Source organism: Sparus aurata, chromosome 5, assembly GCF_900880675.1.
Source record: "Sparus aurata chromosome 5, fSpaAur1.1, whole genome shotgun sequence".
Taxonomy (NCBI): Eukaryota; Metazoa; Chordata; class Actinopteri; order Spariformes; family Sparidae; genus Sparus; species Sparus aurata.
The window spans coordinates 7212352-7238726 of NC_044191.1; the positions used below are offsets into that span (position 1 = coordinate 7212352).

At 40.0% G+C, this 26375-nt stretch overlaps 2 protein-coding genes across 22 annotated transcripts in view; one reads left to right on the forward strand and one right to left on the reverse strand.

The window, feature by feature from the left end:
• The window catches only part of rimbp2b (RIMS binding protein 2b), a 142833-nt gene extending 139230 nt beyond the window's left edge, over window positions 1–3603 (forward strand). For 19 of the 20 annotated variants that reach the window (XM_030417502.1, XM_030417490.1, XM_030417492.1 and 16 more), the window contains one exon: window positions 1284–3603. In XM_030417502.1, coding sequence (XP_030273362.1) covers window positions 1284–1475 — 192 coding nt within the window. In that variant the 3' untranslated portion in view covers window positions 1476–3603. The remainder of the gene's footprint in view (window positions 1–1283) is intronic. The other variant, XM_030417489.1, reaches the window with a different exon arrangement.
• Window positions 3604–3690: 87 nt separating this feature from the next.
• piwil1 (piwi-like RNA-mediated gene silencing 1) lies at window positions 3691–25508 on the reverse strand. Of its 2 annotated transcripts, XM_030417512.1 has the most exons (21): window positions 25372–25507; window positions 24772–24865; window positions 21930–22032; window positions 20980–21108; window positions 20676–20890; window positions 17182–17303; window positions 16867–16947; window positions 16162–16359; window positions 15899–16007; window positions 15490–15616; window positions 13583–13700; window positions 13021–13135; window positions 12727–12914; window positions 11637–11709; window positions 11285–11485; window positions 10569–10672; window positions 10319–10389; window positions 10075–10228; window positions 8276–8401; window positions 8044–8191; window positions 3691–4485 (listed from the first exon to the last, which is right to left on the reverse strand). In XM_030417512.1, the coding sequence occupies exons 2-21, from the start codon at window positions 24838–24840 to the stop codon at window positions 4369–4371; spliced, it is 2568 nt and encodes an 855-aa protein (XP_030273372.1). In that variant the 5' UTR covers window positions 24841–24865; window positions 25372–25507; the 3' UTR covers window positions 3691–4368. The 2 variants fall into 2 exon arrangements, with proteins under 2 accessions (XP_030273372.1, XP_030273373.1); XM_030417513.1 differs by lacking the exons at window positions 8044–8191; window positions 8276–8401 and having other exon boundaries at window positions 25372–25508.
• Window positions 25509–26375: the final 867 nt, after the last annotated feature.

Sequence of the window (26375 nt, forward strand, 5' to 3'; positions counted from 1 at the left end):
GGGACGACGAGTCGACGCAACTTATTCATGTCGACGAATTTATGTCGTCGATTACGCGTCCCAGCCCTAGTTGAAATCCCACTATGAAATGAGACAAACGCTTCAAATCCCTTATCATCAGCAGTTGTTGATGGCATTTATGTAAAGGGCTGTCGCGATATAAGAATAATGAAGAAAATTATGATATTTAAAAATATAAAAATGTATATTGTGTTAATGACACTTAATACGTTTGGCAACTTTGCCCCAAAAGTACCCAGACGTTATGGTTTGAAAAGGCGTTTTTTCCATAAATTGTGCACTTGCGTCTGTGCAACAACATGATTGGCTGAAACGTTTTGTAGTTTGGCTGTGTAAAAGCAGACATTTGGCCATTATCAGCAAGGGTTGGGTCATGTGTGGTCTCCAAAGTTACAGATTTTTCTATACAGAATGATTTAAGTGCTTTGTCTCCTGTCATATACGGTCTCTGGCTGTATCTAGTGCAGCAAATAAACCCTGTTATCCCTCCCAGCAACCCTACCCCTAGGTGTTATAGAGCAAAACAAGTTTAATTTGTAACTGAAGTCACACAGTCTCACTTTAAACTAATTTCTATAAAATAGCAAATGTAGCAGGTTGATTTTGATATTTTACATGTTCTGGCTTTAAATTATATTCACACGTATAATATTAACAAATACAGCCTCATATAATGGGAATCTTGAACCATCTGTCTTCCCAAAGTGCAATTTAAAGGAGCCTTTTAGCTCATGATTACAGAAAAGGAATAGTGACTAGTAGTTTCACTGTAACCCAGTTGTATCAGTAAATATCTATATATGTACACACACATATATATATATATATATATCAGAGAAAGGAAAGTGAATGTGATATTTATAAATATGTCCCAATTGTCCCAAAATGCACATGTATCTGTTTATGTGAGAGAAACTGCCCTGCTTTTGATATTCATTGTTGGGAAATGTCACCTTACATTGATGTGGAAGTTAGTCAATATCATGCTTCTGTGTTGTTGTAGCTTATTCATAGCAGTTTGATTAAAAAACAAAAACAAGCACTGTTTCTACCTGACAGAGTGGGAGAGGAGAGGTGGGGGGAGGAGGGAGTGTGTCTATACCTGAGTTCACAGGACAACTTTCAGGAAGGTAGACTTCAGATCTACGGTGGCCCTGCTGAGACAGAAAGGACTTTAGGAGAAGGAGGGGAGGATTGACTGAGGTGTGACAGGCAGCTGGCATTTTAACACCCTCAACTGTCCCTTACGGGTCTCCCATTAGGTTCCGTTGGAAAAATCGGGTCCGCCCAGAAGAGCAGCCTGTCCCACAGTGCATCCACACATCCCTGGCTCAGGCCCGGCCACCGTGGGGCCCGGCAGTGCCATCAGGGCCCCACTGGACATGTACTCCTCCAAAAAGAATAAGGGACTGCTCTCCAAAGGGAAGAAACTATTGCAAAGACTTGCGCTGTAAAATAATATCTTGACATACTTTAAGAGTTTTATTCACTTTCTTTATTCACTATTCAAAATCTATATAACACAGTGGACAGGTGGCATTTGTATGCTTAGCAAATGCATTATTCTTGTACATCTGTTGTATACCAGAATATTTGTATTTTGTTAACAGTATCAACATATTCTCAACAACACATTTCATATTTTGGTCCCGAGACCTCGTGGTGTCGGCTGATTTAGTATAGAGCATCTAACCTCCAAGTCTGACGCTGATTAAGTTCTGCTGTAGACAGAGACAGGGCCTGGGGCATTCTCCATTTTGCACTTAGTCAAGTCTGATGGAACTACACCACCACATTATGACTGACTGACTGCTGTCTCTGTGTACAGAAATCAGAATGTAATTCGAACAAGGGCTCAGTTAAACCTTGGAGTCTATTTTGAATCTGAAGAAAAAGATCACAAAAAAGTCATTTAACCTGTATGAGAGGTTTGCATGCTTAACTTCAGCACATTCCCTCCTGATCCCCTGAGAGTGCATGCCATGTGATGGGCTCAGTATGGACCCTGGAGCATGCAGTACTACTTTAATACGGCGTGGCTGACATGCTGTGCAGTAAAACTGTGACAAATCAGCAGAATTCACTCCTATTCTAATGCCCTATTGCAACAACTGTGATAGAGCAGAGCATTCCCACCACCAACATGTCAAACACTTACAAAACAAGCACATACTGTACCTATGACAGGGTTTCTGCAGTAAAATCAGCCTGAATGGAAATGCCTAGTAGATCCAACCTCAATGTATTTGCCTTATGATCGCACAATGGTTAGTACTTTGTCCAGTAGAGCATGCAGTTTCATGCCTACTATTCAATTATGTTGTGACTTCATGAAACAAGATCTGTTTGCAGATGTTAATCCCGTCTTGTGATGTGCAGGGTATTGTGTGAATGTCGTGATTTCCATAGGACCAGAGCTTACATATAATCGTCTGAGACTCTTGTATTGATTGTGTTAATCATTCTTAGTTGAGCCCAAAAAAATACTTACAAAAATGCTTTTTAGAAAACAGTTCTAAAAAGGTCAAAAAACCTCCCTGCGTATGAAGGCACTTTAACTGTTTTTGAGGCCACGCTGATGCACATCTAATTAAAATGACGACTACTCTACTTTTGAAACAATATTACATTAGCAGATAAAAATATATATACAAATAGTTAATATCTGTGTGATATAGCATCAGCAAATGAAATCTCTTCATTGTAGTGCATGATTCACAACATGAAACACTTCTGGGCTTCACCAGAAGACTAAAGGTTTGACTGTTTTCGCAGTAGTTAGCAGTGAGACACAAGGCTACCTCTTCACTGCCCCTCTACCCTTCAAACCCAAAATCTATTTGATCTGAAATATGTTTGTTCAAGCCAATCTGTCATCAATGCCTGTTCAGTATGTCCCAAGCTATGTTGGTGCAGGAAACAAGTACTGTATATCTATATCGATATATATATATATCTCTCTCTCTCACTCTACACCTTAATGTAGAGTTAGTGAATGTATGATGAAATGAAAGCCAATGTATTTTCAGAGCTGCCCAAAAGGATTGCGCAGATGTCCGTCATTGTGCGTGGAATTAAACAGTCCACGTTTATCTCCTCACACCATTCTGTTTTTCCATTTCATCCTCATGTCTTTTCAAATTGAACTTATTTTTTCTACGCACGAGTTGAACTGAAACTGCCAAAAAAGAATGTATGCAAAACATTCTGTAATACTTTCTGTACAATTCTCGGCCAACAGCCATGTTAACCTGCGGTCAACTGTTGTACATCTTTTCCTATTTATGGACCATGTCTTCAGACATTGCTTCAATTAATTTTGAGTGACTGTTGCTCTTTTTGTACTTTGTCCATTTGTAAAATTGTTTTTAAATGTTTATACTTGATTTTCAAACTGCCTTTTTTGTACATTTAACTTTATAATCCAACAGTGCAAGCTTTCCCCATGGTGTCTTGAAGACCATATTGTTTAAAAGTCTGCAGTTGTGTGCTAGCTTTATGAAAAGAATTATCAGCCTATATTGATGAATACAAATTATTGTGTGAGTGTGCATGTGCAATCTTTTCTAAAAAAAAAAAAAAGAAAAAAAAAGAAAAGAAAAAGAATCTAAATAAATTTGATATTTTGTAATGTTTGCATGTTATTCAACATAAACACCAGATCTTGAATGTACCATACAAACAAATATTTATTAGAACCATTTGCATCACACCAATAACAGGACAAAGATGTTGACCCATGAGTAACAAACTGAGACACTTGAGCAGTTTTACAGTATCAACAAAACTGGAGGCTCACTGGTGTAACAAAAAGGTAAACAAAGATTTTAGGTTCCTTTATGAATAATAACAATTATCAAAAAACAAAAAAGCTTTTCCTAGATATTTCTTAATCAAAAGCCACAATCCAACATCTTATTTTTTAAATCAAGTTCTTATTGAATACATACCATTGACTTCTTGAAATATTTCTGCTTGGATTAACTCTTGGATCAAGTGACATGTCACTCCGAGCATCATCCACTTCACTTTGCAAACTTCCAACAGCAGACAGGGTGCATATTGATTACTTGAGCATACAGAATATGTACTTTTTACCTCTGGATGGTGGCTTTTTCCTTTACATTAGACTTAAAAGTGCAATACAAACCTCTTAAACTGTGTAAATTAATACACACGGCTATCTGACTCAATTTGAAGCTAGAAATGCAAACAAACTCTTAACATCAAACTAAACTTAAAATGTACTTACTGGAGTGAACATCTAAAACAAAAGGTGTACATGTGTACAGTTCTTTACAAGGAAACTTCAGAGTCAGAGCCAAACAAATTGGTCATCTTGTATCCTTATAGGTAGAAGAGCAGGTCATCCAGGAGCACATTTGGCTCCCTGTGGATATTCTGACCCACGAGGAAAGCCAACTTGTGGGCGTACTGGCAGGGAGCGGGCACTCGGATGATTCCCTAAAGCAAATAGAGAAAATTAACTAGAGCATGGTAATCATAAAACACTTTGACCTTTATTACTTCTTCACAGGGCTAAATGCTGTTGGCTTTGACTGGTTATTCTTTGTAAGCCCAAGTATTTCAGATTGGTATATAGGGTTCCAAGCAGAGGGAGGTTTTATGTAGGAATATGGTTATTGCAGTGAGTTTGATTAATCTTAATTTTACTAACATGTAAAAAGTATCAAGTAAAAAGACAGTCTTAGTTAGAGGTTTGACTCTTCACTGACCTCACAATTCAATTGCGTTTCAGCTGTCAAGGATTCGAATGCAAAACAATTCTCGATGCATCTCGGTGTATTGCATCTTCAATGACCATATTACCCACACATGGCTACTTTTTCATCATTTAAGGTGCTGTTATTCAGAGAGTCCTTCCAATAATCAGACTACAGCAGCCTACAAAATAAAAGCATCTTTTCAATACATAAACATTCACCCATCTGCAGTGCCTTACACATTAGTTATAAATCTACAATAAAATTGTTTTCCTAAAACATTGCCAGCTAGCACCGGGAAGAAAATGACAGGCAGCCAAGACGATATCATTTACTCCCTGTTGGGAATAAGTCAGCAGCAGTCAGATGTTTTTGGTTTATGTTCATAATTGAAATGTCAACAAAGGCTCTTTAAGTTAACTGAAACATTTGCATTTAAGAGATGTGTCACTTCATAGTGAACAGGTCCATTTCTTTCTTTTTATTAAAAATAGATTGTTCTCCATTTCAAAGCCTTGGACCATTGATAAAACAATATTTCCACTTAAGAGTTCAGTAATAAGATTGTCAGGGAAAAATATTAGTTGCTTTTTGTGAGCCAATATAAATGTGTAACCGATTGTGTTAAATATGCATATATCGTCTCATATCGATTACAGGCCTCTGCACCATATCCTGATGCACCTTAAAGCAAAACTCTCCCCAAAATGCAACCTAGGGTCTTTTTGTAAATGTACCCGAGTAAATCTTTAGTTTAAAAGCATAATTACAACGAAAGCACAACTTTGAAGTTTGACCGCATTTTTATTATGGGGTCAAAATCATTTTCAATGGGAGTGCAAGGGGCAATACTATAATAGCATTAAAAATTCGCTATTTTTAGAACACCAAGAAGGCTCTACACAACATGAAACTTTGCTCGTAGTATCGCCAGAGTCTGCATCACCTAGTCACAGATGTAGCTTCGTCTTACTCTTCGTACGCCATCTTTCTCGAACGCCGATGGCAAAGTTTGTTGTTGCTGGTGACGTAAAGAGGTCAGCCGGAGGTGGCTCAATTACCACTAGTTGAAATGGGTACAGCGCCACCCATCGTATCAGGGTGTGACATGCTCTGGCCAAATTAATTAATTCGACTTTCTCATAGGCATGTATACTCTAACAATTGCAGTTGTCTGAGTAGCATAGTCGAACTATGGCTGTAATCCGACTAAGCTGTGCATGTAAACGTACTGATTGTGTACACAGTTTACTTAAAAAGGTTTTGAAAAACTCATTTTACAAGTTGTTTTTTCCGCTCACCCGCATCTTGCCAATTGAGGGGTGTCGATCTCTGAATGCAACCCAACAGGAATGAGGATTGAAAATTTCCCCTCCCTTACAAATCGGGACAGTGCTACAAACTTTTTTCCATGTCCCCAAAATCAACTGGAAGTGGCAACCCACCCCAGCAGCAAGCTTTAGGAGCTTTCCACCTTTACTATGCCTATTCCGTCGCATTCGGAGATCGACACTTCGACTGGCAAGATGGCGATAACCGATAAAGTGAGTTGTTCAAAAACTTTAGTAAACTTTGTGTACTCAAACAATGTTCTCAATGCTTGAGTTTATGTGTAGAGGCCCTGGTGATACTACGAGCAAAGTTTCATGTTGTGTCGAGCTGTCGTAGGGTTTTAAAAATAGCAATTTTGATGCTATCATAAGAGTGCCCCTAGTACTCCCATTGAAAATGATTTTGACCCAAAAACGAAAATATCGTTAATCATAAAAGCGGCGCTTTCGTCGCAGTTTCCACAGCTCTAGTCTTGGTTTAGTGGTAGGTTTAAAGATGTGTAACATCAAAAGCAACCAATTTTGACATGAACAAATTCAAAAAGGATAAATTCAATTAGATTAACTAAGTCAGCACACATTCAAATGTAGGTACTGAATGACTGCTAAAGTCTGACATTTGAAGACTTTGAAGGACCTGCCCACATCCATGTCTACATCTGTACTGAAAGAATAGGGCCGTGACGGTGCGAGGACCTACTGATTAAAAATCAAAAACTTCGGCCTCCGTTATACCTTGCCATAAAGTACAAAGTCATTATAACTTCTACATACAATCTACCATCTTCACCAAATTGCTCATACGTAGAGGATTCAGATTCAGAATACTTTATTGATCCCCGGGGGGAAATTGTTTTTACTCCAATGCTCCATGTAAAGAAGAAATAGAAATAAAGCATGAATGGAAACAAGCAATAAGATGAAGATGTAAATAACATAAAATATTAAAGAAAGACATTACATAAAATAAAATATCAAAGTAGACAATAAAATACAAATAAAATAGTAGCCTATAGTATACAAACTGAAATATATACAATGAAGTGGTTGTAACATTATAAGTAAAATGAGAATGAATAGTTATCTTGTTTGTTTTGTTTTATAAATAGCCAAATGAGTCCAATCATCAGAGGGAGGAGTTGTACAGTTTGATGGCCACAGGTAAGAATGACTTCCTGTGGCGCTCAGTGGTGCATTTAGGAGCAATCAGTCTCTGGCTGAAGGTGCTCCTCTGTTCAACCAGAGCGTTGTGGAGAGGGTGAGAGACATGCTGAAGTATTGCCCGCACCTTCGACAGCATCCTCCTGTCTGATACTGCTGCCAAAGAGTCCAGCTCCACCCCCACAACGTCACTGGCCTTTCTGATCAGTTTATTGAGTCTGTTAGCATCGGCTACTCTCAGTCTGCTGCCCCAGCACACCACAGCAAACAGAATAGCACTGGCCACCACAGACTCATAAAACATCCTCAGCATCGTCCGGCAGATGTTAAAAGAGCAGAGCCTCCTCAGAAAATAGAGGCGGCTCTGTCCCTTCTTGTAGAGGACTTCAGTGTTCTTAATCCAGTCCAGTTTATTGTCAATAAACACCCCCAGATATTTGTAGTGTTCAACAATGTCCACGTTATACCCCAGGATGGAAACTGGGGTCACAATTCAGGATGTCGCCCTGAATACATCTATGCGTCATACCGTCAGTCCAACAGGAAGTCGGCCATTTTCGCCATAAAGCAGGAAGTCCTTACAACTTCAACATACAATTTCCAATCTACACCAAGTTGCTGACACATGTAGAGGCTGTCGCCCTGAATACGTATGCATCAATACCGTGTCATATCCATAGCGCCACCCACTGGACCCAGGAAGTCCCTGAAGATGTCACTGTTATGTTTTGGGTGACATGTATCCTGTTTAGATAGGAACCTTTCGACAGGATGAATCATAATTGCGCACTTTAAAGCCAGCCTACCTGCCAGTTGTAGTACATGTGGCACAGCTTGTAGGTGAGTCGCTGCATGTGATCAGGCTTCAATCCACTGGTGTCATATACAACATTGTAGTGGGTTGGGGAGACACTTCCAACACGGACAGCCTGACTCACAATGTAGAAGTCATACCTGGCAAACAAGGGTTGCAGCCGCTGAATACAACTGCTACTAAATAAATACATAAAACTATTTAGGGTCAGCAAAGTAACATACCACTCTGGACGGGTGACATCAGAGTCGATGACGGTGCCTGGAGGAGGGTTGGTAGTGTTGCCTTCAATACGGGCAAAGAACCTGCTGCTGATGCGCTTCTTCACCACCACCACACTCAGCTTGGGCCTACCATGAACAGATGGACCAAAAACTAGAAATCTACTGTATAATTTGAGCTGTATTTGACTTGTTGTGGAAAGTAAGCTACTGTACTAAGTAGAGATGCACCGATCGATCGGCAACCGATCGCAATCGGCCGATAATGCCCCTATCGGTTTTGATCGGAGTTCTCAAAATAGATCAAATCAGGCCGATCAGATGACGTTTTCAATATAGAGACAGTGCACTGACTGCATGCAGGGTGGGAATTTCACAGTGGCCATGGCCGCTGTTGCCCCGCACTTTGGCCTTGATGCAGCGTGGAAAAAAAAAAACTCATCGTACAGCCACAGTGGCTTCTGTGCCCCTGGCCCGGTCAGCGGAGCGGGCTTGCGTTTAATTACAGCCACCCGAGTGCACAGTAGTCACTCACAGTAACTTCAGTTAGTGAGTCCACGGTTCGCGCAGGTGGAGTCTCATCATCACGATCTCACGTGAAAGCCTCTCAAACAGCAGCAACGAAACTTACAGCACAGCGAGCGAGCGCAGCCGGTTTTGACATGATACGTAACTGACGTATGTGGTAGGATTTAGTCCGGTAAAGTTGGAAATATATTCACAGATTCAAACTTCCCGGATCAATAACTCATAAGTGAAACCTTGTTAAAACACAAACAACGGCTCTTTCCTACCGTAGTAAGGAAGACAACGAGCCACAACCGTATGTTAATCAAAACGAGTGTCTGGACATTAACTCTGGTCTGTATGGTCAGCCGTCTGTGAGACGAGGGCGCAGGGACCGTCTACAAAGTGCAGCACTGAAAAGAGAAACTACAAAAAATTAAATAACTTCACTATTATTCAGAGTGTAGTGTCACCAAAATCACTCCACACATCAGTGGTCTCCTGCTGGTTATTCTTCAATTTTTTGTTCGGAAGAAATGTGCTTTTTTTATAATTTTGGGGATAATATTCCGTGTGGTGTCACAAAAATCACATCTCCCTAACCCTACTTAACAAAAACTACTTTCTAATGTAACTTTAACTTGATTTTGGTATTAAAAAATGTTTTAATACACAATCCATGTCTTATTATAAATTAGGATGTTATGGTATTAGTCTGAAAGGTAAATCAACAAATTTTACTCAGTGGCCTTTGTGCCCCTGAAAAAAAAAAGTGAAGGCCAAATGGAAAATTCCCACCCTGACTGCATGCATTATCACTAGTAAGCTACAGTTACTCTATGTAAGCTGAGTCCAAGTTGTCTCTAAGAGAGTCTCTAGAGTGTGAAATATTGCACACTGCTTCAGCCTGCAATAAAACGGTGGTCAATTCATGACGCTTCCTCATCTCCTAATTTTTATACTTAATACAATGTCAATGTTGTGTAAGAAGAATCATTAATTAAATATACGAAAGTAACACAAGACAACAATATAGAAGAATTTATGGATTTGACGCTGTGATCGGCAATATCGGGATTGGCAGATACTGCTTTCGGTGATCTGTGATCGGCCCCAAAAATCCTGATCGGTGCATCTCTAGTACTAAGCAACAAATGCAAAAAGACAAACCAGAGTCAGTTCTCAGTCGTACACAAATCACAAGACATGGAGGTGTTTATTACAGGTGATAATGGCATCAGCACTTTGGGGACATAATGATAAAACTTAAACTTAACTTCACATGAAAAACTCACATGTAGTCGTGACCCATAGACTTGATGGAGTCCATGATCTGCGTGACCTCGTAGTTGACCACACTGTGCAGCTGGCCGTCTCCAACTCCGTCACGGTACACAATGATGCGTGAAGGCAGACAGTTGTTGAACTTCAGATAGTCCCTCAGCGCAGCTGGAAAACAACGTGATGACATGTGTAATAAAGAATTAACATGTGTATTCAAAATAAAAGAATTGTGTCAAGTGAAAGAAAGCAACTCACCACTTAAGGCCATCTTCAATCCATCCATGATTTCCTGGCCTTTGTGCTGCAGCACACACTTTGAGAACCACCTTGACAAAGACATAACAGACAAAAATAACAAACGGTTGTACTAAGACACTGCATCAAATACTGGTCACCAAAAACATTCAGTGTAGAGCAGTGGAGTGAACGTCTTTACCACAACCTAAATTTCACTGCAGACCAGGGTATAGTATATATATAAAAAACATCTGCTGTGGAAACTAACCTGCTCATGCTCTGGTTGAGGCTGGCCACCAGAGCTCCGATTGACCTTTTCCCAGCAGTCGTGTCATGATAGCAGTCAATGCCGACAATCATCAGATGTTTGAGCTGCAGCAATCAGGTGGGACAAGTTAGCAGCATAGTGTTATGTTGCTGTTCTATTCCAAACTGCATTAAGTTTTACCCCAACCATCACCTTTGAAACTATTGCATTGCCACTTCTTCAGCCTCAAACAGAAACTCCCTTAATTTCAAGACGTTACAGAATTCATCCACTAACCTACACCCATGGAGAAACCATGTTGGTATAATTCAGTCTCCAGTATCCAGGTTTGTAAGCTTGGGCTGACAAACACTGAGCAAAAGGCCCAACAACTACAAGGGAAAAAAAAATAATTCTTTGCCCCTTGAGAAACAGTTGGCACTTTGAGGGTCTGAATCAGTCTTGTTTATTGTTCGATATGGGGCAAATATGTAGAGAAGGAGATGGCTAGATCATTACATATTTGCCCCATATCGAACAATAAACAAAACCTGACATTGTTGATGCCAATTTTAACAGAGTTAAACACCACCAATTAAAATAACTGATATTACACAGTATCATTTTCATTCTCAATCCGCTCCTAAACATAGGACAGCTGAAACCATTTGAAAACTACTCCATAACACACCTCGACTTTTATTTAAGCTATCCAACATTGTGTACACAATACTTACAGGGATTTCCACACTCCATAGCTCTCCTCCCATCTTGCAAACCATCTGCATCGCAATCTTGGTAGCCACAGTCATGAGTGTATGAGGCCGGCTCAGAGTACGGCTTATCACGCACTGGCTAGAAACAGGGCAGTCCACACAGAGGTATTTCTTGACACTGTCGTACTTGTCCTTCCTGTTGTTGGGTAGGACCACCACAACCTAACAAACACAAATGACTGCTTTGAACCATCTCATACATAAACATGTTAACATTAAACTTCACAAGTAACGTCACAACACTGAGCAAGTGATAAACATTAAAAGCCAAGAAGTTGAATTGCTTCTTTGTGTATCATATTCATTCACTCACCATCTGCATTTGGGGTCCAACATTCTGTTGCAGGGATCTGAGGAGAGACTCCTGTTGATCCTCATACTGGACCCTGAATAAAGGGCAGCTTTCAATAATTAATATAAACATGATCAAATAGGGCTGGGCAGTACAATCAAAATAACCATAATTTACCTAGTACGGTAACGATACATTGACTTAGGTTTAAAGTCTTAATATTCAACTTCCATGACATTACTTTTTTTTTTACTAACATGATGCCTGAAAAAAATTCACTGTTATACATGTTTAGATAGCTGCCAGCTAATTAGGCACACTAAGCTAAAATGACTGGTCTAATACAAAACTCCCTATATTAAAGTTATTCTCAGTTATTGTTCAAACTGAGTGATATAAGAATACATTTAATAGAAAACATCAAGCTATACACCTTGTATGTGCTGCCCTCTCCTGCCACGCAATGTCTCAATTGGTGGCTGTAATTTAAACCCATTGAGCATTCTGAGTTTTTAACCTTATAGTTTGCTGTACAGAACATAAAACTGTATATGGTTGTAAATATGGTCACACGTCACTATATGGGAAGTATGCAAATTAAAAGATATTTTGTAAATACAGTTTCATTGTGCCCATGATGCTAACCTCCATCAGCGCATTAATAGGAATTCCAATTAAGTTTTAGCATCGAGCTAACGGTCTTAGAGCTTAAAGTATAAAATCAATTCAGGAATCAAACAATGCATACAGTAATGGTAGCATGCAATTCACATAATATTGGTTTCATATCAAGGTTTCGGACATAAACTGATGTTTTAGTTGACAGTATGTTTAAAAGAATTTTAGACGCAGCTAGTGGTTCAGTTTTGGGGAGACTGTAAAGATGCACAATCAGGTATCAAGATTAAGCACTGTGACTCAACCATGTAAAGCCAACTTTTCAAAAAACAACTGTGCAGTAATTTGAGTGTAATGCACCCAGCAGAAAGCGAGTAGCCAGCCACAGATCAACAATCAATGGCTACCTTTGTCAGGAGTAAATTTGCTGATCAAAGTGCAGAGCAACACCCTGGTTTGATTGCAGGTAATCTGATTTTATGCAATAACTCACATGATGGGTCTTTTTATGTGGATACCGAGTGGACCTGAGACTTTTTGCAGGGTCTGCAGGAGGGACTGGGCTTCATTGCCATTGCGTCTGGTGTGAAAAATGATCCAGTTATCCAGCGGTGGAGAGCTGATCAGAGACATCCCGCGCATCTCTTTTGCCCACTCGGCTGTCCAGGGGTCGTACATATACTAGATGACAAATAATCTTGTTAATCTCTCAATTAATATGAATAAAACCATGATTCAAAATTCCAATTCTTAAGAGCAAATTTAGGTAACCAAAAGAATATTATACCGATCTTGATCCCTGGAAAATCTTCTCTGCTGGGAGAACTCTGCCATTTAGATTGAGGAGCATCTTATCAAAGTTGAGCCCCCACTTATCCAATTCGGCCTGTGCATCAGCATCCCTATGAAGTAATTTTAAGGATTAAAATCAAAGCCTGGGATTATATTGCCTGAAGATGTTGACTTTCACACCAGCTGTTGAGATGAGGTCAACTTGAGGGCAAACAGTTAAGAGCCTACATGATTGACTTAAGGAGAAGTATAAATATTTAGAGAAATTAGTTTTTAAACTTGCAGGAAAAAGCAGTTGTGACCAATTTAATAAACATTTTGGAAATAATCAAAAAAAAAAAAATCACATGATTTTAACAACTTTTCTACTCGAGGTACTAATAAGGAACATTTAAGGATGTAAGGCCTTGCAACTAAATCTACACTACCATATGTTGATAAAACATTTCGTGGGCAGCAGGTCAAGAATTACTGCATCGCTCTTATGTGGCTAGTTCAAACTGTCAGCCACAACAACACCAATAAAACCTAGTTTACTGTTGATCTCCTCAACTTACTTCTGTATGTTCATGACGAATTTGTTTAGGCGTTCCTCCCTCTGCTCTGGGGTCAATTTGGTGTGGCCGCTCAAGTCCTTCATGATGGTGAAGTCAGCTCGCATCTTGTCAGTCAAGCCTGTCGAACACAATTCAATTTCAATTGTTCAGACTTCACTTATAACCTAAATAGCAGGACTCCCTCCGCATTTTTTTAATTAAAAATCATTCCATGGTTTCAGCTATAAGCTATATATAGCTGTAATTATTTCCCATTCATTAATTTTTTTTTATTATTTTGAGTAGACAAAAAACACCATTAGTGTCACTTTAGACTCTAATTACCATTTGTGACTACATTTCTAATATACACTACTCAGTTAGGGATATTGTGAGAGACTCAGTGGATTTCATACATACGGTGTTTGTTTCACTTCAGAGTTCTGGGATAGGGAGGCAATTGTATTGGGGTGATAGACACCTCATTTTGTGTTTTCCACATAATGGTCTCACTGTGTACAGTGTGCCTTACATATTGGGGCCAATACCAAAAAACTAAAAGACAACCCTTTTCAATGTGGCATCAATTTCAACATTCTGTGGGTATAAAAAGCTGGTATTGTCAGTAAGTAATTCCAAGTTAATCATTCAAACAGCCATGAACACACAACGTCACTTGCAGCGCCACCTGGCCATAGCGCGCCTTCGGGTCGGTGGCAGGCAGTCAGATGTTGCTCGTGAACTTGGTGTGTCTCAAAATGTCATCAGCAGACTTGCATCAAGACACAGAACTACTGGCAGAGTCTGTGACAGACCCAGGAGTGGAGCCCCACAAGTGACAGACTGCAACGATGACCAGTACCCAAGGACCTATGCACTTAGACATCGTTATGCAACTGCCACATAGCTGCAGGCCCAGTTACGAGATGTGAGGGGTACTAGGGTTTCCAGATAAACCATTCGAAACCGACTCCATCACTTTGGCTTGAATGCCAGACGACCGTTGCATGTGACTCCACTGACACCGCCATGAACATTTGCAGTGGGCACAAGACCATGTGACCTGGACAATGCAGCAGTGGTCTACCGTCCTGTTCACTGATGAGTGTCGGGTCACCTTGCACAGAAATGATGGTCATCAGCGTTGCTGGGGAAGGCGAGGTGAGCAATACGCTGAGGTCAACATGGTCCCCAACAGTCTGGGCAGCCATCACCAGTCAGCGCAAAACAGATTTGGTTATTGTAGATGGCTCAGTCACTGCACGTTCTTACCTCAGAGACATCATAGAACCCATCATCATCCCCCAATTCCGCCAGCACCCCCCCTCCCCCAACTTTCTGTTCATGGATGATAATGCTCCACCACATCGTGCCAGAATTGTCACAGCTCGACTTCAGGAAGTCGGAGTGCCTCATATGGTATGGCCAGCAATGTCTCCTGACCTGAACCCTATAGAGCACGTCTGGGACCAGCTGACGCAGAGACTGGATGATCGTACCCCACCCCCACGTGACCTGGCAGAAATGCATGTAGCACTTGTGGAGGAGTGGAACGCATTGCCTCAGAACAACATCATGAAGCTAGTGAGGAGCATGAGACGTCGCTGTCATTGCGGCAAATGGTGGAAACACCCGCTACTGACATTGTCAATTTTTGTTATTTGGGGCCATCCTTATTATTGTCTAAATTTTGGGGGTAATAAATATTAAACTAATGAAAATGGTGTTTCTTCTCATTCATTATTAGTAATATCAAAGGGAACTTTTACTTATTTCATTAAAATTCAGACCAAATAGGAAAAGCGCTCATGTAAATAATCATATATCCCTAACTTATTGTGAGTAGTGTGAGATATATAGATAGATAGATATAGACACACATATATACATATACACACACATATACACAGACAGACTAAGATGGTAACCTGTCAGGTAACACAGCTCTGGGATGAGCATGGCTGGGCCAGGAGGAGGAGCTCCAGCAGGACCCAGCCTCTTCACATGACTGACGAGCAGCACCTGGTTCCCATCAGTGATTTCCAGGTTGTATTGCTTAGAACAGAAAGTAGGACAGGATATACAAGTGCATTAGTGAGCTCGTTTTCCATATTTAAACCTAAAAATGTCTTCCATTATTCACCTCAAACTTTGAGTAATTTGATTAATTGCCTTTTTAATTCTTGAGCCAGTTTCCTTCTTGTTGCCCAATCCCAATACCTAAACTGAATGTGCCAGTATAGAGCTCTATAAAAGATTAATGTGCGTTTGTTGAGGCAGAAAATTGTATTATTGTCCCTTTTAGACCAATACTTGTGTTGAGTGAGAGACACCTACAGACTTGTAATAGTTCTTAAAGGAAATGTCAGAGTCTCCCCTCTTGAATGTGTTGTTGGGACTGTGATCCCAGGCAATATCATCAATCCTGTAGGTTTTGTTGTTGTACCTAAAAACATAAACAAAATGAGAGGCCGCAAGAGAAGAGTTAGTCCTGCCCTTTTATGGAATTACGTGAAGTGCAGTTGCTCTGAAACATTACCTCTGCATTCAATCTCTCTACAAATTAATCTAAGAATGCGTGTGTGAAATGTGCATCTTACTTGGTGAGGACTATCAGTCCGATGAGCTCCTTAGCGCAGATCTCGGGGAAGCGTTGGTTTCCACATTGCTGCCTCAGGCTGCCCATAAAGTCGAGGACTGTCTCACTGCGCAACACCCTGTGGCTGACATCAATACTCAGCATGATGGAATGTTCGTAGTGCAAGATGGCAGTGGTGTAGCCTGGCCAGATTGTCAGCCTAGGACAGGAGAGAGGTGTGCATGGAAGACTTGTGATTTTACACAAGAATATCTATATCTATCCAAGCCCAACATGGAGTCATCACAAATACTGGTCTTCACTTCCCTTCTGGTGAGCTGTCATATTTTAACCCCCACCTATACCACTGCGGCTTACGGATGTTGTGTCCTTCCTAAAATCAGTATATACGAAAAGGCGACTCTACAAAATGTACCTATAAATGGAAGCCTTTCATAAACTACTTTAATTCCTTACCAACCTCATCAGTGGACTCAACTCCCCTGTTCTTTTCCCCTCTTCTTCATTCTATTCATTTCGATTAAATTATATTTATCCGTATTTACCATTTTCTTTTTAATGTCACTTAGTTTGGGGCTGGTTAATGTAACTGTCTAATAGTTTACTTGCAACTTTACTTTGTACACATTCACATCCAATTTGATAAAAAGTGAACCGAGTGTGCCCTTTATGTAGTGTGAATAGCTCCAATGCTGCGCGTGTATACTTGTGCTGTGGAATGTTGAATGCATAATCAGGGTTGTAGTAGTTGCGTCCAATCTGCTGCATGTTGAGGATTCTCAAGATCCTGTAGAAAAGAAATGACACCATCAATGAGCTGTTTGGAAGTTTCCAAAGATCTAAAATGCTGTTGTGAACTGGTATATCGATTTACTTCCATTTCAACAAGCAATAACCATAAGTACATGAGTCAAAGGCAATTATTGAAGGACGTTTCATTTAACGTGACTGCTGCATTGCATAATTTCATTTTATTTTTCATAACTTATTTTCATAAAGACCAGAAAAGTGGAAAATCTACCTTCTGAATATGATGTTGTAAAACTGAATGCACACTGGAGATGTGGGTGGCAGCTCATTTGTCAGGGTGACTGTTATCTGAACCTTTTCTCCATTCCTTGTCTCGCTATGGAGTACAGTCTCCTAAAAACAAGGTTAGACATTGCAGCACAACAAAGGAAAACATCAGGACAAAACCAAACTTTCTGGTTAGTTGCTCCGATTCCGATACCTGTATCAGAAATGCTGCTGATAATGACCAAAATGCATGCATCGACGTGTACCAGAGTCTATGCACTGACCCAATACCTCAAATTAAAAAAACGGGACCTTGCTACTTTCCAGTGAGCTCTGTAGCTCTGCTTAAGATTACACATAAATCAATTCTTCGCTGCTCTAACGATATACAGTACATTTCAACAACAATAATGTTGAATGGACAGTTTAAAGAGTATTCTCCTTAGGACAGAACCCATCAGATACTTTCAACAGAACCAACCAACCAAATGGCTTTATGTTAGCAGACATTTTAGAGGTAGTGTACTGAACTGAACTTTGATTAAAGAAAATAAAAATGGTAAATGTTGAGGATGATTATGCTACCGTATTCTTTGAGTATTGCACATTCTTGAGCTTGCAGGTAGTTTCAGTTCAGCTTCATTGGCCTCCTGTTCTGTGAGACCTAATGTGGTTAGGACATCCAACCAGACCACATATCAGCGATTGTTGAAGTGCTTGACATCTGAGCTGCTCCACCACCTTTACCCTACACTCTGCTTGCAGCTGAGGGACTTAGCGAAACAGTACATAACTGCACTTGTTATGTCTTTGTATCGCTTCAGTTACTTCTCATATAGGGTAATGGCTGAAAAAGCAGCTACAATCATTTGTTGTAGAACTGAAGTTTGACTAGTAGAAGCAGTAGGGCCTGTATGTTGGCTACTTGCGGGGAGGCTGACGCAAGCATGATATCGAAGAGGTTGGTGGTTGCCAACACACTTTGCCCCCAATGCTGATCTGTCCTTTGTCAGAATTCAGGTACCCGAACTATTTCCAAATAACAAAAGTGGTATGACCTTTCTTTGTTACAATTTTCCGTCTTTGTCAGTTTCCTCGCACTCGGTTTTGCTAGTCGGACCACTCATTTTCATGTGTCGGCTAGGCACACAGGTGGTCACCGTCATTCTGAGTTGTTGTGTGAGAGGGGCCGGAAACATGCATCAACCACATGCCTTTGTTTCTCTGCTGTGCCATTGGCTGTGGGTGTAGTAATTTCGAGGGAGAGGAAAATGGAATCAAAAAAAGATGAATAAAAAATAAATGTATCATCGAGAAAATGTTTATCATGAAAATGATCAAGATCATTTTATCACCCAGCCCTATGAGCAAAAAACAGCTTTACTACTGACATTGTACCTCAGTTTGGACACAATATCAACATTTGCCCTCCAAAGTGCAGTGCCGCAAGCAAACCAGTTCCATGAGTACATTTTAAAAAAGGGAATGATTTATTCAAGTTATCTCTCTATAAAAGCACGGAATCTCTGTCTGTGTGTGTGTGTGTGTGTTTCTGTTTCGGATCAGGATCACACTGACCCGAGACTTTCAACATGGCTGCTGCGTGGTTCAGTGGTGTGCATCTAAGCATTTGCTTGGACTGCAATGATACCGTGAATAAATTTCATAAATGCTTTACAAATTCCGCCGAGCATTGTCCACCGGAGCCACCACGGTCACGTGCGCACCAGAGCCAATCAGTGCACACCGTGGCCACGTGCGCACCAGAGCCAATCAGTGCACACCGTGGCCACGTGCGCACCAGAGCCAATCACTGCGCACCAGAGCCAATCACTGCACACCAGAGCCAATCACTGCACACCAGAGCCAATCACTGCACACTAGAGCCAATCACTGCAGAGCTCAAGCCCACGACATACCTGAAGAAACAAGCGGATTGATACCTGCAGCAGCGCGAGCTGGACCGGGATTTTGCCGGCGGTTTGGTCCCGTTCTGTTCTGTGCATCTAAACTGACTGTTGTGGATTAATGAGATTAAACGAGTCCGGACCGAGTCTGTTCGGGTCTGAGGAGATCCGGAGACGCGCGGACAACAAAGTGGAATCGGAATCTGTGGATGTTCGTGTGTCGCTAGCCGCTAGCTACACGATCCACCTCCCGAGGCAACGGACCGGACGCATCGGCACGTCCAAAACCGGACTTAGGGTAAATAATGTCCGCCACGCTTTTTCGCGAACATTGCTGTCACGTTTGCTTTGTGCTGGTGCAGGAAGAAACGGTAAAAACGGGCTTTTGTCACGAACGTGTCCAAGCAGCAAGTTTGGTTGTTGAGGAACAGGAAGTTGTGGGCGGGACCTAGGCGGATGATTGACTTGCAACGACGGTCGGTGTACAGACAGCGATATTGAGAGTTGAGATTTGTGACATTTAGCGTGTTTGGAGTGTGTTATGTAGTGTTTGGTGTAGTGTGTTTAGTGGAGTCGGTTTTTTGTTTAATGAGTCAGAATAATGAGGAGAAGCTGAATGTGGAGCAGGCAGGAGCACAGGCAGACCTGAGCATTGCTTGCATTTAAATGTAAATAGTTACATATAACTTTGTACATTTTTTTAAATGTATGCACAAATTTAGCAAACATCACTTTATATTTGCAGTATGTAGTAAAAAAAAAAAATGGTTTGTTAAACATATTTGTGGTTTTCACAGTAAAAAAAATCTAACTTTCTACTCGGATTTTATGTTTTTTTCGTGATTTTAGGTCCATTGTGTTAATACAGTTTGTCAAAATAAAAAAATAACTACAGTCACATGTGAGGTTGTGCTGAAAATAATGACACCAAGTAAATAGTTTAAGGTGAAATATAATGGCAAAATCAAAAATAGTCAAAAACAGCCAATTATACCCTGGAATATCGGATTTCACAACAAACCTAAATATCCCTGACGCCCCACCTTCAAACACAGCCTCATTTGGCCATCCATGAAAAAGCCTCTTAACCTCCCACTTTTTTATAGGAATACATTCTTCTTACGGGCACTGCACTAGTTAATTTAAGTTGATTTAATTTTCTGTTGCATTACTGTTTTTGACTGTTCCATTTGAAAAATTGCTGCATTTTAAAGGAATTTTTAGATTTCTTTATTTTTTGTTCATTTTCTGTTATGACTGACTAAATGATAAAAAAATATTGTACAAAAATCACTCTCTGCAAGGTTTAAACTGAGCTAGACCATACAACAATAATAGCAATCATACCACATCAAAATAGGGTTAGCAATATATACAGCTTTTAAATGAAAATGTGTTTTCTTTCAAACAAGGACTGGTATGGGTAATGATTGTAGCTTTGATAGCACAGGGCTCTAAGGATGCATTCTCAATGACTGGTCAGAGTTAACTCGTAATCATCTGATTAACCTGGAATTTTTTTGTCTTTTAAACTCCTTATTCCAACAGTTTGTAAAAATAGTTGTGCATGTTCATTTTGGTATGATATTACCTTGCTGTGCAATCTGTGGGGCAGAAAAAGCAGAGCCCCATCAAAGCTCCGCGCTGAGCCAAGTGCTTCCTCGTGCTGGAAGAGGAGAGCAGATCTCAGGCGACGAGACTCCATTGGTGGTTTGTAGTCAACGTGGTACTGATACAGAACCCACTGAGGGCGCGACAGGATGCGAAAGTAGTTTGCAGTCAATTGAATAGGACTGCCACTACTTCCTGGAAAAGTACACATAATTTCAGTGAGCAATTTATAATCTACTGCACTAATTACAAAATGTATATTTGCTGAATAACAAATAACAAACCAGTCTTTGAGTCCTTAACATGCTCCATGGCCTGCCTGGTGTTAACCCCCGAATCATGAAAATCCCTGCGGCGTCCACCTCTTTCTCCAAGCTTCACCTGCTGAAATCCAGCAGAAATCTGCAGAACAGCTGATAAAAACAAAGTTTTTATGAGAGAGCGAGAGATGGATAGATACTATATACACACACACACACAATTAAAATTTTTGGGTGGTGGTGAAAGCTGGATGATACCACATACTCATCATTGTGTGTTTTTTTTTTTTTTTAATGTATCACTGTTTAAATTTAACATATTTTTGGTATTGACTTTATTGAACTGTTCAACTGAACATAAGGGCCCTCTCCCCCCCACCCAGTCCCTCTCACCCTCTCGGTGATAACAGTGAAACTCAGGCTTTGTAACGTTATGGCTGGATATGACTTAATTTGTTTACCTCAGATTATCAGGAGTCAATCACACGCAGACATTTTCAGCAGAAGTGGCCCTAAAATGATGTACTGAGTGTATCCTCCATGCAAAATGGTAACACACTCCCCCGTGTGGTCAATGAAGGCCCGTTGCCATTGGAGCCAAGTTCAGCTGATAATGGTTTGTAAAAAAGGTCCATTGGTGCTCATTAATCGGCCAAAGTGCTTAATGTTCATCCTCTACTTTATAGCCCTAAGAGTCTACGACTAGCATGGGCAACACTTTAGGGACTGCTCACCACAGTGATGCCAGACTATTTACTCCACAAGAACAGTGTATTCCTATTTGCTATGGGTTTCGAAAAAAATATCCCCTGGCTTGATATAGCCAATTCTCCTGCACTGCTGGAACTGAAAGATAATGCAATCACCTCTCTGAAAGATACATTTCGAATCACACTTTTACAGACATTCAAAAAGAGGGATTTGCCGGGATCATTTGAAGTAAGAAAGAAAATATATGAAGTGTTTGACTGTACCTTCTGCAGAAAATGGTCCCGGAGCACCTTTCTGCCTCCCTCTACCAACAAGCTCTCCCTCTGTGGGTGGGGGAGCTGCTGGCGCAGGATCTCGAGCCTGGCTCTTCAAGAAAGAAAAAGTTGGAGATGTGTGATTTGTGTTATCAATAGGGGTGGTTAATCGGCCTGATTTCCCGATTCGATTACAAATCAATTTTCAATTATTAACGATTATCGATTCGATTTTCAATTATTAACGATTATTGATCTTCCATTTAACATCAGTCAGCTGCTGAATTATTTTACTTATCTTTTGAGTAACACCTCACAGCACCTTCAATATTGTATAGTGTAACTGTAATATCAAATTTTTTTTTTTTTTATTTGTTTTAAATGTAGTGTTTCACTGTTAAAAGAAAGCTGCCAAGCTCAGCAGCCAGACTCATGTTAGAAGCATTGTTGGTGACGAGAACCAGGGCGTGTTTCTCTATTCCCCACTCGTCTGCCATTGCTTTGAGAAACTCACACATATTTGCGCCTGTGTGGCTGTCATCCATAGCTCTCGTCTGAAGTACGTAGGACATTAGCTTCCATCAGGGTTCGTACACATTTTTTAAGGTCAAAATCAAGTACTTTTCAAGCACTTTAAGGGGCCTTTTTCAAACTTTTCCAGTACCTTATCGCTGGGGTAAAATGCATATCTACAAGAATATATATACACTCATTATTATTTTTTTTTCATTTTTTATCACAATTATGTACATTGTATTATGCTGTAAACATCTAAAATGATGTGTCAAATAGCAAAAACTTTAGAAATTAAAGGAGAACACAAAGTTTTATCCAAAAACAAGGGAAGCCACTTGGCGTTCTTCAGGCACACTTGCACCGAGACAAGGAGAGACCTGAGAACACCCTGTAATTTTCTTTTTTGAAATAAACTTTAAGCTGTTCGCTTATTCATCAAAGTTTATCAATACTGAACATGTCATCTGTCCAAATTGCATCAAATTCACCTTCTCCTCAGCCATCCTTCTCTATTCCTACCAGGCTGCATGTGTGATGATACAAACACACTGAGTTCATTTCTCCTTGTACTAAGCAAACTATCCAGTCTGATCCCAATTTTGCCAAGACACAGAGTTATAATGTCAAGCACTTTCAAGCACTTAAACTAAAATCCAAGTACTTTTCAGACCTTGAAAATGCAACATTGAAATTCAAGCACTTTCAAGGATTTCAAGCACCCGTACGAACCCTGTTCCATTAACTGCTGACATAATGAGCTGTAACGGTCCCATATGAGACTGTAGCTCTGGATGTCCAGGCATTGCAGGTTATTGCTACCCTGTGAGCAGAGTTGAGGGGCACTTGCACGGAAAGGTTTGTCTCCTTGTAAAGATTTGGAATCAATTTAAGTGTGAAAAAGCTCCGGGATGGAATAACATATCTTGGCTCCAGACTGTGGCCCATGTAGCGGAAGCCAGTAAGAGGAGGACTCCAGTTTGTATTACTATTTAAAAAAAAAAAAAAAAAAAAAGATTTTTTTTTTTTTAATAAATTTTGGGAAATTTAATAATCGAATCATAATAGCCAATATTATAGTCGCGATTTATCAATAATCGATTTTTTTCACCACCCCTAGTTAACAAATCTTTTTTTTTTATTCAAAAGACATTTCAAATATTTTTATATTGAACAACAGATTGTAAAGTGGTGTGTCCTTTAACTTGCATTTCCTCATTCAAAGAAATTCTGTGTCCAAAAGACATAATGGCTTTCCATAAATAACTGAGGCCTAGGCTGGAACATGACTAAATTTGGGCTACTGATTAAGTAGACATCTAATTAATAAGCTGTTGCTTAAACATTCACATTTCAATTATATTTCATTGGGATTACTGGTTTTCAAGTGAGAAATTAAAAAACAAAAAAAAATATTATTGTCAGGGATAATGGCTGCATTTACTGCATAAAAAAACACTAACACTTCAATAATAAATTTCACTTGGAGATTCAGGGCACAAACTCCATGACTGGCAAGCGGCTGCTCTATCTGCTACGCCACTTCAACCACATACAATCCTCGCATGCATTTCTTTAACTTCTGAATTTTGCTCTACAAGTTGCATGCGATTTACAGCAGCAAGCACAATGGTTTTATTTTTCATAAAGGTATAGAACTGTTCTCATTAAGGTCCAAACTTACATGTTATATGTAACATTCAATGCATTGAAATCAAGTCTTAATGTAGACCACCTATCACCTTCCATTGACTTTGGAGAAGTACTTAAAATTAATCAATATCGTCTCTCTTCCAGCCTACAAATGAACAAATGTATTCTTTGTGCCAAGGTGATGTAATCACATAATTGCTGCTGGTCTAATTATGTTAATCGTTTGTCTTGACATCACCTTGTATTCACTATTAACTTTTCTCAGGAGATAAAACATCATCCATCCTGCAAGCTGCAGTATCACAAACTAAACAATTTCAAGATCCTCTTGGCTAGAACTGTGTTACAGACAGTCCACTACACTGAGGTTCTATCTAGCACATGTGACTAAATGACACCCATTGGTTGCTGGATAATTTCACCAGTTTACAGGGAAAATTACTTATATCAGATATGATATGTCATAATAAGCTCCAACTAATGTGGATGGTAACTGATGGAAACTGATAGATACCTTCATCCCTGCCCAAGAGTTGTAAGAAAATATATAGGCCTATTTGTACAGCGATATTTTAAAAATGGCAGACCTGAAATAGTCACACAAGCATCATTAAGATATAAAAAGCTTAACCAACAAGTGCAGCTTCCAAAAGATTACAGTGAGGCAAGTTAGGAGTGCTCATACCGCTCCAGGCGCCGCCGTCTCTTGACCCCGTGCTCGGCCTCTTGATCTTGCTCGGGCGCGACCAGTCATTTTCGTAGAGTTTCAAATGGGAGAGCTGTTTAAAAAATAAAAACGTTATTCTGGCATCAAAAGAATATTACAAGATAAACATTTTCTAGTCACTAATCCCACCGGTAACTTGGCCAACTTGAACCAAAATTAAACCAGAAAAATATTAATATAATTAAACGAGAGTTGTACTTAATCTTAAACTTGAGCTGCCGATGTGTTCCCTCTTGCACCACGAGGGCGCCTGCTCTTTGTGATAAGTGCGCCACACCGCCTGCTCAGTACATTAAGCTAGCTAAAGTTGTCGCTAGCTAATGATAGCATGCTAATAAGAGTCACCGCCAGATATTAACTGTATTTCTTACACTTGTAGGATACGAAACTCACACAATAAAACGTAATTGTTATGCTACTCAAATTAATTGGCTAGTTAACATTAGTCAACAGCTAACATTATTGTGGCCATGACCTTACTGGCTGGCTAATATTGATATCCAAGTAAAGAGATCAAATTGGCTCCAAATGTCAATCAATTTAAATAAACATACTCACCCTTAAAGAGGGTTTGTTGAAATTGACAATTCGACGTTGGGAGATTTGCTCTTTAATCACCACAGGTGAGTCCACGATGGAAAAGACAGGACATCTGAAATTTTCTAACTTATAGGCCTGTTCACTTAGAAAATCAATACGCTTGCAATTCACATTTTCATCACTTTTTCACTTAAATGCCTCGTTAAAACAAGGCATTTATCATCCTCTTCTAAAAGTGCGATTGTTTAGAATTAATCTAATACAGACGTCATCCAAGGGTTGCTGAAATTGTTTATTAGACAAGCCTCTGGACTACTTTGTTAAGCGCAGTGATACGTTTGACCTAGTGCTGTTTTTTTTTTTTCAAATACTGCGATCTCAATAATGACCACTAGATGGCAGCAACGCCCCTACAGTAAATATCCAGACCGGTGCTGTTGGACAGAGCAGCGCCTTCACTGACTCACTGATGAATCTCAGGGCTGATAGACATCGTGGGTGTTTCTATTAATCAGAAATAAACTGACAAATGTCCAGTTGTGCTTTTCAGGCCACAACTCAGTCTGAACCACAATAATAACAAGAGCCATAAGTTTTTAAGTTTTTGTCATTGATCAAAATCCCTGATGAAGGGGTAAAATGAGTGGCTAAGCATGACTTAAACATGTCACCTTTGCATTATATGTCAAGCTTTAACAGTGGGTAAATCGAGTGAAGGTTATAGATGCAGAGGAAATTGGTCCTAATGGGGCTTGTTGGCCAGTAAGTAAGGCCTGGATGGATTCAGGCTAAAGCGTGCTCCCAGACCTTTTGAAGGGGCTCTGTCTGTCAAGTTAATCATTCCCTCACTTGTGAAGTTTAACTTACAACAATAAGTCATGATTCAGAGAGCTGACAATGTCTTTACCAAGCAAAAACTCTTCTTTTCCCCTCCTTCTAAGAGGCACCCGATCACAAGCTATAATGGCTTCCCAAAATGTTCTTCTCTTCTCCACATCCTATGATTTAAAACAGAACTTGGC